Source organism: Engystomops pustulosus, chromosome 1 (genome assembly GCF_040894005.1).
Source record: "Engystomops pustulosus chromosome 1, aEngPut4.maternal, whole genome shotgun sequence".
NCBI lineage: Eukaryota > Metazoa > Chordata > Amphibia > Anura > Leptodactylidae > Engystomops > Engystomops pustulosus.
The window spans coordinates 193854412-193872175 of record NC_092411.1 but is presented as its reverse complement, the minus strand read 5'-3'; the positions used below and the strand labels follow the sequence as shown (position 1 = coordinate 193872175).

The following is a 17764-nucleotide window of genomic DNA, read 5'->3' as shown; positions in this document are numbered from 1 at the left end:
CTCTGGTCTATGTGTCACACCAAAGGGTTAATTGATTTATTTAGATTAAAATGTAAAGCTGGATTCACACCTCCTTATTTGCCATACGTCAGGAGGATTCCACCATGTCCTTACATGTATTGCACTGTAGGTCTCTACAGTTGGATACGCTGACCGGGGACCCCTCTCCCTCCTGAATGCAGGGGGAAGAGTGTATATCGGCAGCAGCTGGCTATTGGCTGCTGAACGGGGTGAACGGTTGTCCCTCCTGCCAAGCGCCATATGCAGTCTGTGGGGCTGTGGGGAGAGATGTAATATGCTGCATCCACTCCCCATAGCCATTTATTGCCTCCCCTGTGCTCATACGTCGTCCAGACGCAGGCTGCAGGAGGAAATTATGTAGCTCTGTCTTCAGAACACACTATGTACAGCAGAGCAGACTTGGCTCATTAGAGATACTTGCCAGCCAAGCTGACCACTGGTGCAGGTTGAAGTTCCTGCTAGCCAAGCACTTCTGCTACTGTGAAAGGCAGCCAATCTGCAGCTCTGCTAGCGCTTTGAAGGAGTCTGTAGCCAGCCAAATACCTACTGTTGGACAATTCTGCCAATAAAGGAACTGTTACTTGTTTTTAAGATCTCCGCTTACTGTGTGTGTACCTGGCCTGCTGCTAACATGACGGGCCTCTCTCTCTATACCATCTGCAGGGGATTCTACCTCCTACATCAGGAGTGCCCCAGAAGGAACCTAATAGTCCTTTTATGTTATGTTCACAACTGCCAAAGAGCTTTATTGTGACACAAGAAGTCTTCAGTTCTATGCAAATGGATGGCAAAATCAGTCCTTTTATGTCACAAATGCCAAGGTGCTTTATTGTGACATGTGCAGTGTTCTATTAAATGCAAATGGTTTGTTGCTTTCAGCATCAATCCCTTTATGATGTCATGCTCCAAACTGCCCAGAAGCTTTATTGTGACCCATGCATTTTTCCATACTGTATAAATGGAATGGTTGCTGCCAGAACCAGCCCCAACTGCCAATAGATTTCATTATGACATGTGCAGTATTGCATTCTACACAAATGGAATCAGATTGGAATTGGCAAATTGAATCGGATGGAATCAAAATGAAATGGATTGTAGAAGTACAGGCAGTCCCCTGCTTAAGAACACTCGACTTAGAGATGACCCCTAGTTACAAACGGACGTACATTAGCCCTAGGCTACAATAAACAGCTGTAACAGTTATCAAAGGTGTCTGCAATTAAGATTTATTGTTATTCCTGGTTCTCATGACAACCCAAGATTTTTAAAATCCAATTGTCACAGAGACCAAAAAGAATTTGGCTGGGGTAACAATTATAAAATATACTGTTTTTTATGGCATCCTCCCAAATAGCTTTATTATGATGTGCAGATCTCTATTTTATGGAAATGCCAGAATTCATACATTTATCATGACATGGTTCCAACTGCACATGAGGTGTATTGTGTGTGACACTTGCAGTGTTCCATTCTATGCAAATGTTGTTTCTAGGATCGGTCCCATTAAGATCTCATAGTCCCAAATATAAAGGAGGTTTATTGTGATATGTGAAGTGTTCCAAATATTTTTTTCACCGTGTCTTTTTGTGTGCGCTTTTATACTGATGAGTTTATGAAAACCATCTTTAATTTGATGTGGCTTTGATGTAGAATTTTTTTCTGGAAATGTCAGATTTTGAAAGAAACATATTTAAATCTGGATTAAAAGTTCACTAGACATACCGGCAATAAATCCATGCATATAATCCATATGTTGGCGCTATATATAATCATTATTATCACAATATGCCCCATGTTCAGGCTAAACCATGCTCACATGGCTATTTTATAGCAGAATGTCCATTTACAAAAAAAGCCTAAAATATTTCAATAATTTCAATGGGAGACAAAGCATCATGTCCTATTGTGTTTCCGTGCCCCCATAAGCTAAGCCAGCAGCCGGTTGTTGTTTATTTGGAATCCCCCAAGGTTTCCTTGTCTGGGCTGGCAGAGTAGATGAGTATCCTACACAGTGTCAGGGAACCTGGATCCCACTAGTAACGGGAAGGACACGACACCCACTATGTGTTGTATGGGAAGGTGAGGTGACATCAGCTGCTGCTTGTACACGTCACCGCCACGTCCTCCGCGCATGCGCGCACAGCGACCGCCGCTTCCTGGTTTTGCTTGGTGAATGCACACGTCATCATCGCTCTGCTGTGTGTACACTGACCGCAGCTCCCGCCCCCATTTCACCCTTCACCCCGCCGCGTCTGCATAGCACCGGGGCCTGCACCCTGCCTGACCAGTCCAGGGGATCCGTGTCCCCGAGTCCCGGCACAGTCACACCTGACAGACAGCCGTCACCATGAATTTCCTACGGGGAGTGATGGGAGGTCAGCAGAGCTCCGGGGTGCAGCCGTCTGGAGCCGAGACTGTGAGTGTCTGCTTATTATATGTGCGGTGTAGTGACGTCATATACGTGTGTGCCCACCTGTGCAGGCTGCCTGCCACCCGGCTGGGCACTTCCCTGCCAATCTCCCACTATACCAGCTTGAGCTGAAAGCATTGTGTGTAGGCTGACATGTCTGCTGTGTGACTGATGGAGGAGGTACCCATGTGTACAGGGGATGCCTAATGGAGGGGGGTACCCATGTATACAGGGGATGCCTGATGGAGGGGGGTACCCATGTGTACAGGGGATGCCTGATGGTGGTGGTACCCATGCATACAGGGGATGCCTGATGGAGGGGGGGTACCCATGTGTACAGGGGATGCCTGATTTTGGTGGTACCCATGTATACAGGGGATGCCTGATGGAGGTGGTACCCATGTATACAGGGGATGCCTGATGGAGGGGGTACCCATGTGTACAGGGGATGCCTGATGGAGGGGCTACCCATGTATACAGGGGATGCCTGATGGAGGGGGGTACCCATGTATACAAAATGTATACAGGGAATGCCTGATGGAGGGGGTACCCATGTGTACAGGGGATGCTGATGGAGGGGGTACCCATGTGTACAGGGGATGCCTGATGGAGGAGGTACCCATGTGTACAGGAGATGCCCGATGGAGGGGGTACCCATGTGTACAGGGGATGCCCGATGGAGGGGGTACCCATGTGTACAGGGGATGCCTGATGGAGGGGGTACCCATGTGTACAGGGGATGCCTGATGGAGGGGGTACCCATGTGTACAGGGGATGCCTGATGGAGGGGGTACCCATGTGTACAGGGGATGCCTGATGGAGGGGGTACCCATGTGTACAGGGGATGCCCGATGGAGGAGGTACCCATGTGTACAGGAGATGCCCGATGGAGGGGGTACCCATGTGTACAGGGGATGCCCGATGGAGGGGGTACCCATGTGTACAGGGGATGCCTGATGGAGGGGGGTACCCATGTGTACAGGGGATGCCTAATGGAGGAGGTACCCATGTATACAGGGGATGCCTGATGGAGGGGGGTACCCATGTGTACAGGGGATGCCTGATGGTGGTGGTACCCATGTATACAGGGGATGCCTGATGGAGGGGGTACCCATGTGTGCAGGGGATGCTGATGGAGGGGGTACCCATGTGTACAGGGGATGCCCGATGGAGGAGGTACCCATGTGTGCAGGAGATGCCCGATGGAGGAGGTACCCATGTGTACAGGAGATGCCCGATGGAGGGGCTACCCATGTGTACAGGGGATGCCCGATGGAGGGGGTACCCATGTGTACAGGGGATGCCCGATGGAGGGGGTACCCATGTGTACAGGGGATGCCTGATGGCGGGGGTACCCATGTGTACAGGGGATGCCTGATGGCGGGGGTACCCATGTATACAGGGGATGCCTGATGGAGGGGGTACCCATGTGTACAGGGGATGCCTGATGGAGGGGGGTACCCATGTGTGCAGGGGATGCCTGATGGAGGGGGATACCCATGTGTACAAGGGAAGCCTGATGGCGTGGGTACCCATGTGTACAGGGGATGCCTGATGGAGGGGGTACCCATGTGTACATGGGATGCCCGATGGAGGGGGTACCCAGTGCTGTAGTATTGTAAAAATGACTTTTATTCTTCTTTTCTTTTCTCAGTTATCCAGTCAAGGAGGCGGGGAGCTCTTGGATGCAGTCAAGCTCTCCGTCTCCTCCTAGTTGTCTAGAAATCCATAAAACTTCTGTTGCACAACTAAACCTCTTGTTAACCATTGACATCTAAAATAAATCTAAAACAATGTCACATCGCTTATGGGAAAGATTTCTAGAACTGTCTTTGTTACCCATAGAAACCAATCACAGCACAGCTTTCATTTCTTATGGCGATCTTGAAAAGTGTAAGCTGAGATGTTATTGGTTGCTTTGAGCAGCAAATGTCCTGCTGCTTTTTGCCAGAATTCATGGCTCCAACTGCACATGACACTTCCATTCTATGCAAATGTTATTTCTAGGCTCAGTCCCTTTAGAATCTCGTAGTCCCAAATATAAAGGAGGTTTATTGTGATATGTGAAGTGATTGGTTGCCTTGAGCAGCAAATGTCCTATTGCTTTTTGCCACGTTGACTCTCATATCCATATGCTTGTAATAGTGTACTGTGTATATATACTGAAATTATTAGCAGTCAGTTATAGAGGTTGTTCAGCCAGAACAAAACCTTGTTTCACTGTTATGTAAATAATTATTTATAATCCTTATTATTATGACAGTCACCCAGTGCCTGAGAATACACGCTGAGGTTTTCCCGCTGGACAAGCCCCTTAGTACATAGGGACAGTGGTGACAACAGAACTCAGCAGGGTCAATAGCAGGTGGTGAAAGAAACAATTTTCTATGTAAGGTATTTCTGTGTTGCAGGTGACCTTTGTAAATACAAGCAAAGATAAGAAGGCATTGGGATATGTCTGTGTGGCCATACCTTATGGCTGTAATTTGCTCAACCATTGCTTGATTTTCTTTTCACACCTAAAACATATTTTGTGATGCTACACCAATTCATACGCCTCTCACTTACAGATTTAACCACTACTATTACAACTTTTCAGTTACTCAAGTTTACATCCCATTGCCAGGCTAACCATGCCATGCCATGGAGTAGAGGTCCATGGAAGTTGCTGTGACTTCATGTGATCAAATACAGTACAGTACGGGTACAGTTTTCTATTGTTAAGATGCTAAAGGACCTGAGATGATGTCACCCTCGTCACATGACCTGAACTGCTGATTAGGAAGGGGGCCTAAGGCATGAGGAGCAGTAGATGGGAAGGGTCGGCCAAGCGGGACACGCCTCCTCTGATGCCAGGTAATATAAGGTGATTTATGTTGATGTAAGTGGAGCAATTTTTAGCTAAAAGAAGGTTGTCAGTTAGTTATGAGGGCTTTATAGAAACCTGTCACTAGCTGTATATGTGATAATGTGGTGACAGGTTCCCTTTCATTGCCTAGATGAGAATGAAGATGGACTTCAGCCTTTGTTTCTGTTGTGGTTCTGGTGTCGGGGTCTCTGTAGGTCATCAGTATACCTATCCTGGAAATCTTTTAGGAGATCAGCTCTGTAAATGTGGTGACACATAAAGGCTGTCATGTGTAGTGTGTAGTTGTTGTGAGACGCGGGGTACTAATCTGTATGGATGAAGGCTTAGAGAAAATGCACATCTCTGTGTTACAGCATTGATGTGCTGAGCTGTCACTTTTTACTGTCCCTGTAACTGCTGGTCATGTGGCTATGGCTAAGCTCTACCTCCCTGATAGTAGTATAGTGGCTTGTAGCTATCCTGTGCTGTATGTACACTGTTTGGTGCTATACTGATTTTACTGATCTTGGACTCCTTTATGAAAGTATTTTGGCTAGTGTAGTTATTCAGCCTGGTAAATGATAGCAGAGATTGTAGCCAACATAGTAAAGGGTTGTTTACTGGATGTGTTTGCAGCTGTTGGGACAAGTTGGGAATATGAAAAGACTGTGCCAAGTTGAAGGATTTTTTTGGGCATCTGAGTATGTGCTATATGAGTCCATACGTTTTCTGAAGAGGGTGTAACCGTGCCAGTACAGTTCTTGTCTAAGCTTTTCGGTTCCTTTCCTTATATTCCTAGTGATTAAGACCTCTAGTTTCCCAGTTCAGCGACCCTTTAACTTTGACTGCAATCTGTATCTGGATTTGCAAATCATTCTCAGCATTTTTTAACCCATGCCAGCCAGCACAAAATTGTAAAAGGACCACTTGGACATGCAGCGGGAACGTAAATAGTTCTTTGCTTTAAATTATGTAAGACCAGCACATAAGATTTCCATTCTGAATAACTTTTGTAATGAAGTTCTGCTGATTTTGTCATTCCCAGACTTTGGATGTAGGAGACATGCTTAAGCTCCTATCATATATTCTGACTTTCTGTACTTGTGGTCCGTTGTTCTGGTGTTGGGGTGTGTGTCCTAACTGTTGGACCCAGCGTAGCATTTATCATCTATCTAGTACTGAAATACCCTTACCTGAATGAGATGTAACTTTCCAAGAAAATCTGTGGAAGAACCACATTAAGTTCAGACATATAACCATGCTTGGTCGGTGAATCATACACAGAGGAAGGGACTGTAATTATATTGATATGATACAAGGAGTCCTTCTTCAAGCGGGAAAGAGGGGAATCCTTCCATTATATATTTCACTATGATGCATGGAGTCCCATCTTCTGTGGTCCGTAAAATCCACAAGCACACAGTCTGTGATTCACAGACCTACTGCGGTTTTGTCACTGGCCTGACTGTTTCCAAATTACACTGCTCAAAAAAGGGAACCCTCAAATAACACATCCTAGATCTGAATAAATGAATTATTCTCATTGAATACTTTGTTCTGTACAAAGTTGAATGTGCTGACAACAAGCTCACCAAAAATATCTATAGAATTAAATTTATCAACTAATGAAGGGCCTGGATTTGGAGTCACCCCCAAAATTAAAGTGGAAAAACGCACTACAGGCTGATCCAACTTTCATGTAATGTTTGTAATACAAAACAAAATGAGGCTCAGTATTGTGTGTGGCCTCCACGTGCTTGTATGACCTCCCTACAATGCTTGGCATGTTCCTGATGAGGTTGTGGATGGTCTCTTGTGGGATCTTCTCCCAGGCCTGGAGTAAAGCATCCGCCAACTCCAGTCTTTGTGTGTGACGTTGCTGGATGGAGCGAGACATGATGTCCCAGATATGCTCAATCTGATTCAGGTCTGGGGAACGAGTGGGCCAGTCCATAGCTTCAATGCCTTCGTCTTCCAGGAACTGCTGACACACTCCAGCCACATGAGGTCTAGCATTGTCCTGCATTAGGAGGACCCCAGGGCCAACCGCAGCCTCATATGGTCTCACAAGGGGTCTGAGGATCTCATCTCGGTACCTAATGGCTGTCAGGCTATCTCTGGTGAGCATATGGAGGGCTGTGCGGCCCCCCAAGAAAATATCACCCCACACCAATACTGACCCACCAGTCACGATGAAGGATGTTGCAGTTAGATTTTGCTCTGCACAGCGTCTACAGACTGTCACATGTGCTCAGTATGAACCTGCTTTCATCTGTGAAAAGCACAAGGCACCAGTGGAGAATTTGCCAATTTGGTGTTCTCTGGCAAGTGCCAAGCATCCTCTATGGTGTTGGGCTGTGAGTACAACCCCCATCTGTGGACGTCGGGCCCTCATACCATCCTCATGGAGTCAGTTAATAACCGTTTGTGCAGACTCATGCGCATTTATGGCTGTTGGAGGTCATTTTGCAGGGCTCTGGCAGTGCTCCTTTTTTTCCTCCATGCACAAAGGCGGAGGTAGCGGTCCTGCTGCTGGGTTGTTGTCTCCTACAGCCCCCTCCATGTCTCCTGGTGTACTGGCTTTTATACTGGTGCGCCTCCAGCCTCTTGACACTACGCTGACAGACAGCAAACCTTCTGGCCACAGCTCGCATTGATGTACCATCCTGGATGAGCTGCACTACCTGAGCCACTTGTGTGGGTTGCTGAGACGCTGTAGGGAGGTTTTACAAGCACGTGGAGGTCACCCACAATACTGAGCCTCATTTTCTCTTGTTTTAAGGATATTACATTAAAGCTGGATCAGCGTGTAGTGTTTTTCCACTTTAATCCAGGCCTCCAATGGTTGATAAATTTGATTTCCATTGATAATTTTTTTTTGTGATTTTGTTGTCGGCACATTCAATTTTATACATAACATTCATTCATGTCTAGGATGGTTTTATATTGGTTAGTTAAATGACTAGTATGTGAGCAGCTTCTACGTGAAGAAAACAAGTGTAGGACAACTTTCTAGCTTTTTATGGAATGCAGCTGTTTCCTAGCAGCTGATGTAGCATCTGTCACATGACCAAAGTCATGTATATATAAAAATATATTAATATATTACTCAGCAATAGGGCTCTGTGATAAGCCCGCTAACACTTGTACACAAGTGTGCCCAGAGAAATGTACAGGGACAAGAATAGTGAAAAAAAAATCCCTGGGAGGGACTCTGCACGATTGCATATGCATGCGATCAGTAACCAGCGATCGGTGTTTTCGCCTTAAACAATACAAGACACTCGGATTCTTGTTAGAGATCACATTTGTTTAGCTAGCTTTGCGTTAGTAAATGCAACACTAGCTGAACGTGTGACCTCACCCTCGCACACTAGCAATTGAACTAGGACTGGATGACAACTAGAAAGGTATCACTGTTGGACCCTGAAGAACCAGTTGGATTGATATGTCTTTTTTTTTTTCCTGTCTCAACCAGCTGCCTCTCTCACTTATGGCCAAATGGTAACAATTAGCTTGGTAACGCTACCATGTGTTTGGCCGTTTTTCTTCATTGCTGCAAGTGTAAGCAGCTCTGCAAACATTTTTAAACACCCTTGGGGTTGGGGCCTCCATCTTGGATTTCTGTGTGATGGCCGTTGTGCTGAGTGTCTCTCTATTGGCTCGCTGCAATGTAGCACCGTTCCCCTGAAGTACAGGAGTCGCTCACTGATGCACAGTGAGACACAGACAAACAATTCCTGGCAGCAGCAGGACTACAGAAGGAGAACTACAAGCTACAAACAGCCAAGGTGTTTATCTGGGTAGGCACAGCAGATCTAGTGTGTCTTGGAATAGCAGGCTGACAGTGTGTAATAGACATCTCATGGGTCTCATCATCTCACATCATAGATCATAATGTGTCCACTTAGAGAGTCCACCCCACACCCTGGAATTTTGCACTGACCAGCCTAGGGAGTGATAGGGAAAACTCCTTTAACAACATATTGCATACACCATGTGTGATTGCACCCTCAGGCCCAGAATATGCAAAGCCTGGAAAACTCTCCTATTGTGGATTGCAAAATTTGTGTGACCCAGATTCAAGGCTGCTGGAGCGGCATATGAGCTGGGTCTGTTCTTCCATCTCCAATAGTGGGATTTTGGTCGTCCATCTCAGACTTTTAGCACATTGTATGTACAGTCCCGGTGCTATATAATCCTACATCGTGTCTTGCTTGTACTGTTGTCAAATGGACACTCCAAATAATTATATTTCTACAGGAACATGATTAAATTCCTTCTAAGTAAGTAGAAACTACAAGTTAATAATATGTTTCCTTATGAGGCTTATGAGATGTTGAAAAAAAATTGTAAGGTTTCTGTGTAGCAGCTCCCAGTATACCAACAACTCATCCTTAAAGAGTAACCGTCATTTAAAAAAACTTTCGATATGTTGTAGGGCAGGTAATTTTAAGCCCTTTTGCAATAGGATTAGTTACCCAAATCTTGCTCCTTCCCCTTGATGTCAGTGATCTCTCCTATGGATGTTCCTAGGCACATTCTGTCTTCACTGAGGAGCTGACCATGGAGATAAAGACACGCCCCCCTGTCCTCTCTGCGCACAGCTGATTCTCCTCATAGCTCAGTGCTGCCAGGAGCTCTAACTACTATAGCAGTGATGGCGAACCTTTTAGAGACAGGGTGCCCAATCTACAACCCAAACACATTTATTTATTGCAAAGTGCCAGCACAGCAATTTAAGTAGTAATTTATTGCTACCTGTTCTACCACAACTTTCAATTATATCGACCTCTTGAGGACAATAAAACAGTTGAAAGAAGAAGGGCAAATTAGGACTAATGTTGTAGCATCTCGCCATGGTCCCCCTGTACAGGAACAAATGTGGGGCCTAGAGGAGCTCTAAAGATAATCCTCCCCTTTGCACATGTTTTACCTCTTTCTCCACTCCCAAGCAATCAAAAATGTGTTGCTTTAAAATAGCACTGAGAGCAGCATTTCTCGAGTCTCCTGGAACTGCAGGATGATTCTTTGAGTTCTATGTCGAGTGCTATGTTGATGGCTTGGGTGCCCAAAAATAGAGCACCGAGTGCCACCTCTGGCACCCGTGCCATAGGTTTGCCACCACTGTACTATAGTAACCACACAACTAAACTGATCTCTCCCTCAACCTTCCCTACACTTGTATATAAACAAATTATTTACACAGACACAAGCTGCAGATCAATTACAATCCCCCTTCACCTCACACTCCACAGCAGGAAATGGCAGGAGAGACTCTCCAAGTCTTCAAGCTGGCCCCTCATGGGTTGTGCTGAAGTTTTACATAGGTAGGAACATAGATAGACATATATTAGATTTGAAGTCATTGGTCAGCAGCACGTGCTTGTGATGAGGTGACAGGAGGCAGGTTCCGCCCCTCCATCTTGCTGATTGTAGTTCTTTTGAGAGCTGGAAACCCTGGTTGCTATGGGACCAGAAAGATACTAAATGAGGACCGAGAGGCAAAATACTTTTAGGAATGATTCCCAGGGACACCTGGAGCAGAATTATGGTTTTTAGGTTTTTGTTTTTTTTTTTTTTTTGCTCAGAATGACGGTCACACTTTAAGATTCTGCACTGCAAGGGTGGAGATCAAGGAAAGAAAAAAAATGGAAGTTGGAATATGTTGGGTAGTAGGCAATGGTCATGGGAATTAATTGAGATGAAAGTTGTATTAATGCTACTGCACTATTTTTTTCCGTCTCAAGTAATAGAAGTACCGTATATACATGAGTATAAACTGAGCCCCTGATTTTACCACAAAAAACTGGGAAAACCTATTGGCTCCAGTATAGGCCGAGAGTGGGAAATGCATTGGTCACCCAGAATAAAGCCAGCTATCCCCTGCCCCAATGTATATAGCCAGCCAGCCCCTGCCCCAGTGTATATAGCCTGCCAGACCCTGCCCCAGTGTATATAGCCTGCCAGCCCCTGCCCCAGTGTATATAGCCTGCCAGCCCCTGCCCCAGTGTATATAGCCTGCCAGCCCCTGCCCCAGTGTATATAGCCTGCCAGCCCCTGCCCCAGTGTATATAGCCTGCCAGCCCCTGCCCCAGTGTATATAGCCTGCCAGACCCTGCCCCAGTGTATATAGCCTGCCAGACCCTGCCCCAGTGTATATAGCCTGCCAGACCCTGCCCCAGTGTATATAGCCTGCCAGACCCTGCCCCAGTGTATATAGCCTGCCAGACCCTGCCCCAGTGTATATAGCCTGCCAGACCCTGCCCCAGTGTATATAGCCTGCCAGACCCTGCCCCAGTGTATATAGCCTGCCAGACCCTGCCCCAGTGTATATAGCCTGCCAGACCCTGCCCCAGTGTATATAGCCTGCCAGACCCTGCCCCAGTGTATATAGCCTGCCAGACCCTGCCCCAGTGTATATAGCCTGCCAGACCCTGCCCCAGTGTATATAGCCTGCCAGACCCTGCCCCAGTGTATATAGCCTGCCAGACCCTGCCCCAGTGTATATAGCCTGCCAGACCCTGCCCCAGTGTATATAGCCTGCCAGCCCCTGCCCCAGTGTATATAGCCTGCCAGCCCCTGCCCCAGTGTATATAGCCTGCCAGCCCCTGCCCCAGTGTATATAGCCTGCCAGCCCCTGCCCCAGTGTATATAGCCTGCCAGCCCCTGCCCCAGTGTATATAGCCTGCCAGCCCCTGCCCCAGTGTATATAGCCTGCCAGCCCCTGCCCCAGTGTATATAGCCTGCCAGCCCCTGCCCCAGTGTATATAGCCTGCCAGCCCCTGCCCCAGTGTATATAGCCTGCCAGCCCCTGCCCCAGTGTATATAGCCTGCCAGCCCCTGCCCCAGTGTATATAGCCTGCCAGCCCCTGCCCCAGTGTATATAGCCTGCCAGCCCCTGCCCCAGTGTATATAGCCTGCCAGCCCCTGCCCCAGTGTATATAGCCTGCCAGCCCCTGCCCCAGTGTATATAGCCTGCCAGCCCCTGCCCCAGTGTATATAGCCTGCCAGCCCCTGCCCCAGTGTATATAGCCTGCCAGCCCCTGCCCCAGTGTATATAGCCTGCCAGCCCCTGCCCCAGTGTATATAGCCTGCCAGCCCCTGCCCCAGTGTATATAGCCTGCCAGCCCCTGCCCCAGTGTATATAGCCTGCCAGCCCCTGCCCCAGTGTATATAGCCTGCCAGCCCCTGCCCCAGTGTATATAGCCTGCCAGCCCCTGCCCCAGTGTATATAGCCTGCCAGCCCCTGCCCCAGTGTATATAGCCTGCCAGCCCCTGCCCCAGTGTATATAGCCTGCCAGCCCCTGCCCCAGTGTATATAGCCTGCCAGCCCCTGCCCCAGTGTATATAGCCTGCCAGCCCCTGCCCCAGTGTATATAGCCTGCCAGCCCCTGCCCCAGTGTATATAGCCTGCCAGCCCCTGCCCCAGTGTATATAGCCTGCCAGCCCCTGCCCCAGTGTATATAGCCTGCCAGCCCCTGCCCCAGTGTATATAGCCTGCCAGCCCCTGCCCCAGTGTATATAGCCTGCCAGCCCCTGCCCCAGTGTATATAGCCTGCCAGCCCCTGCCCCAGTGTATATAGCCTGCCAGCCCCTGCCCCAGTGTATATAGCCTGCCAGCCCCTGCCCCAGTGTATATAGCCTGCCAGCCCCTGCCCCAGTGTATATAGCCTGCCAGCCCCTGCCCCAGTGTATATAGCCTGCCAGCCCCTGCCCCAGTGTATATAGCCTGCCAGACCCTGCCCCAGTGTATATAGCCTGCCAGACCCTGCCCCAGTGTATATAGCCTGCCAGACCCTGCCCCAGTGTATATAGCCTGCCAGACCCTGCCCCAGTGTATATAGCCTGCCAGACCCTGCCCCAGTGTATATAGCCTGCCAGACCCTGCCCCAGTGTATATAGCCTGCCAGACCCTGCCCCAGTATGCAGCCAGTCTCGTCGTACAGCCGGGTCCTCGCCACGTCTTGCAGCCAGTTGATTACAAAAATAAATCAAAACTTACCTTCCCGCAGCCCCCACGGGTCTTCAGCGCGATCCGTACGTCAGCGGCAGGTCCATGCGGCGCACAGTTATGACGTCAGCGGCCACCATTGACAGAGTGTGTGCCGGCTGCCGGCACACAAAATGCCATTGCTGCGGCTGACGTCCGATCATGTGTTGACGCACCGACTTGCTGCAGGACGGATCGCACAGAAGACCTACGGGGGCCACCAGAAAGGTGAGTTTTGAATTATTTATTTTTTGACTCGACCATAATCCGAGTTTGGGTTTTTCAGCACATTTTTTGTGCTGAAAAACTTGGCTTATCCTTGAGTATATACAGTATATTGGAAGTGACTCGAACGGACACTAATGGAAGCCATGAAAAGTCCATTGAAAGAAATTAATATTTTAACAGATTCAAAAGACTTCTGTTGTTATTATTTTTTAGTGACGGAGGATAATAACAGAGGTCAAAAGCATTTGAAAACTGGACCTAAATTTGTGCATAACTTTTAATTTTTTATGGTTTTCAGGTTTTTGTAGTAGTTTGCAGGTACAAATATAAATGCCCTATGTGTCAGCTTTTGCTATTTTTTGTTTGGTAGTTTTTAACTAGTTCAATTTTGTTCATGCTTTCTGAGCCTGTAAATTGTGTAGAAATATGTTAATGGTATCCTCCTTCTCTCCAGATCCAAAAGCTATGTGACAGAGTCGCCTCATCGACCTTACTTGATGACAGACGAGATGCCGTACGAGCCCTCAAATCCTTGTCCAAGGTTTGTTTTTAGCAATCATCTTGTTGTTTATTTATTTTTCTATCTAAAATTTAATCAGTTGAATAAAAATATTAAATAGCGGTGTGACTTGTGTCCGTCTGTCTGCATTTTGTAGTCAGATGATATCTCTTATAGGCTGAGTGACCTCCTGTCAAGTGGCCATAGAAATTACATCAGGAAGCTTAATATATAATAAAATGTGATAAGTAACCCTAAGGGTTACTTTAAATTTAAGTTGACAACTGGTGCAATGATACCCCCAACACAACTGGTAAAAGCCAATTTGTTAATTTCTCATAGATTTATCTAAGGAATAAAAAAAAAAATTACAAACAGAGGATCGAGAATTGTTTTATGGAAAATACATGTATTTACTAGAATAGACTTTCAGGATATCTGAGAGGTATGCTGTACAGGGTTTGAGACCTTCCGTCCCGCCAGTATCCTGGGTATTTGGCAGATCAGGGGGCTGTGCACTCATACTGTATGCCCGCCCGCTTGAACGCCAGTCCCATGTCAGTGGTTGGATGGGCGCGTTAAGGACATCTGCAAGCCATCCCTCAAAGTGTTTAGATTCCTGAATATGAAGATAAAGTCTGTTTCTGGTTTAAACAAATGCATATGCATATTACTACAAAATCATCCTTTTTTTTGGATTAATAAACATATTACAGAGCCAAAATTAGAAACCCTTTTTTTTTTCTTTCTGTGAACAGAAATACCGTCTAGAAGTGGGAACGCAGGCTATGGACCATCTGCTAAATGTATTACAGACTGACCGGTAAGAGGCCCTTTTATCCATGAGTTTCAACCTTTACTACTTCCATTATTTTTAGGAACCATGTAAGTGTGTATCACTGCTGTGCTGCTCCTAATTAGCTGATTGGTCGGGGGTGCTGAGTGTCAGACCCCCACTGATCTCTTGATGACCCATCAAAGTCCTCAAATCCACTTTAAAGGGGTTATCCGGGTTTAAAAATCTTTTTATGGCCGGGCTGGGGAGGGCTAGTTAAACATAATAAACATGGACTTACCTCCTCCGGCGCCGCTGATGTCCCGCGCCGCGGTCACTTCGATCCGTGCCCCTGTAAACAAACAGGGGCACGGAAGCCACGCACAGGGAGCTTCCGGTCCGCGTTGTGCACGGCTCCTCCCATCCCTCCCTATCTCTCAGCGTTGTAAGCGCTGGGAGATGGTGCGCATGGGAGCATCCGGCCGGCCGGAAGCTCCCTGTGCGCCGGTGTAATGAAACCGGCGCACGGAGAAGACGGGCCGCGGCGCGGGACATCGGCAGCATCGGAGGAGGTAAGTACATGTTTATTATGTTTAAATAGCCCTCCCCAGCCCGGCCATAAAAAATGTTTTAATCCCGGATAACCCCTTTAACAAACAGTCAATGTTTTGCTACTCATGTCTCACTCAAGTGGCAGAGGATCTTGTTCTTATCTTGTAGCAAACAACGTGATTTTAATACACAATTGTAGGACCTTGATGGGTCATTATATGGCCTGTTTCCCTGTACTGGTGCTGTGCAAGTCAGGAGAGCAGCCTAGGGCTGATGGTACTCAGATACTCACTTTTCACATTCCCCATAAGCTACCTCAGTCTTCTTTTTTTACTCCTATATACAGCGGCAGTATGTGGCACTAAAGTCAGCAGATATGATGAGGCAGTGAGGCGCCGGCAGTATGCAAATTCTGTAGTGAGTTGTGTACTGCCAGCACCTCACTGCCTTGCAATCTGGGACAAATACACACTGAGAATGGAAATGCAGTGAGCCGCATTCACATCTAAGTGCCCATGCTGAAAGTTGAGGGCTCACCACGCTAGTGCAAGTATGGCTTGCTGAAGTCGTTAGTAGGAGAGAGAATGTGGGAGAGGTTCCGGAGGAGGGACAAGTTAACTGTATTTTTAGCTCCATTATAGTAGGATATTCTGTATTATCATGATTAATTGCTGATCACATGAAAAAGACTGGTGACTCTTTGGCTGTTCTTCTACAGATTGATGTTCCTGCAGATTGCAGTGAAACATTATACAGATGGTCCCCGACTCAAGGACACCCGACTTACAGTCCAACACTAGTTACAGACTGACCTCTCTGCCCACTGTGACCTCTGGTGAAGCTCTCTGGATGCTTTACTTAGGTCCCAGGCTGCAATGATCAGCTGTAAGGTCTCTGGAATGAAGCTTTTTGAATAATCCTTGTTCACACGACACAAATTATTGAAAATCCAGTAGCCACAGGGACAATAAAAATTTTATCTGGAGTTATAATTATGAAATATTCAATTTCCATCTTGCATACTAATTCAACTTAAAGGAAATGAACCAGTTAAAAAAACAAAAACATAGAAATACTCCCCCCCCCCACTCCTCTTGATGTTGATCCTGGAGCTGTCTTTCGCTATACTTGACACGCCGGGATCACCTAGAAAAGAAAGCTGAATGGAGTGCGGGGACAAGATGTCCGGCGCTCTTTGATGCTAATTATAACAAACTATAAGTACAATCCTAAAGAACCTATCTAGTATGTAACCGAGGGACTGCCTGCATGTTGCAGTTCTCTGTGTGGGGGATGGCTTTATGGCTTAGCAAGCAGTGCAGCTCTTTTGTTTTAAGGATTGATGGGTGACTTGGCAGGCAGACCCCTAGTGATCAGTTAGTGAAGGCCTAATGTATTTGTCCGCAGGAAAACGCCTTTTAAATGATTGGTGTATAAGAGGTTAAATGCTGTTATTCACTGTGCTTTTGTAAATGTAGGATGTCATATCTAGAACAACAGTAATAGCTGAGCTGTATTCCTGTAGAACATTATCAAGTTGTCATACCTACTGGATAGGACGTAGTTGTCAGATCACAGTGGGCCCCACCAAATAAGAGGGCTGTGGTGTTATGGCTTCTGTGAACAGGGGCCACAAGACTGTGTATTAGATAAGTTGAATGTATATGATCTTATCTGATCAGAGGTTCTTTAGATTGAGCTGTCAATCAGAAAAGACCACCAGCATAAATAAAATACTTCTTATTCCTCTGTTTGGGATCCATATACTTACAGAATACATGTTATCTTTCAGTGCTGACTCTGAAATCATTGGCTACGCCTTGGATACACTTTACAATATCTTATCTAATGATGCAGAAGAGGCAGGTAAGTCAAGAGCCTCACATAGATGTTCCATGTAGTGCACTCACTTTGGTTCATAAAATTCACAAAAATACTATTTATTTGAAGCTAACAGAAAGCGCCTGTCTGTTATACAGCCAGAAGTCCCTTTCCTACACTGCTACCCCTGTACATATATTTTTATTAAATACCGTTATTATGTGTGTTTGGTAGCAAAACGATATTCCATATTCTTCGCACTCAAAATACATCCAGCCGTTTTGGTGAAACCTGATCTTGGTGAAATCATAAATTATAGCTGGTCCCTTTAGGGCCAGATATTACATGTTTAACAATGCATGGGTAGCTGGAGTACATGTGAAATATCTGCAGTAGTATTAACTCAATTATCCATAGTGTAACAAGCTGGATGACATAACCCATCTTTTATTCCGACCCGGCACTAGGTAAAGAACGTTGACAGGCCGTGGTACTTCTTAGGGAGAGTTCATCAAGGCTCACTCTGACAATCTGGAAATTATTGGTAGAAAGAAGCTGCAATTTTCTGCGTCTGTACAAACCCTTAAAATAAGAACAAGAAACTTTGTAATATCTGT

General features: G+C 46.6%; 1 protein-coding gene across 4 annotated transcripts in view; it reads left to right on the top strand.

Annotated features, from left to right (window-relative positions):
* Nucleotides 1-2160: 2160 nt before the first annotated feature.
* USO1 (USO1 vesicle transport factor) overlaps nt 2161-17764 on the top strand; it is a 49530-nt gene continuing 33926 nt past the window's right edge. For 2 of the 4 annotated variants that reach the window (XM_072117045.1, XM_072117037.1), the window contains exons 1-4: nt 2161-2437; nt 13955-14041; nt 14758-14822; nt 17119-17192. In XM_072117045.1, the coding sequence (XP_071973146.1) occupies nt 2369-2437; nt 13955-14041; nt 14758-14822; nt 17119-17192 (295 nt within the window). In that variant the 5' untranslated portion in view covers nt 2161-2368. The remainder of the gene's footprint in view (nt 2438-13954; nt 14042-14757; nt 14823-17118; nt 17193-17764) is intronic. The other 2 variants (XM_072117062.1, XM_072117054.1) reach the window with 1 other exon arrangement.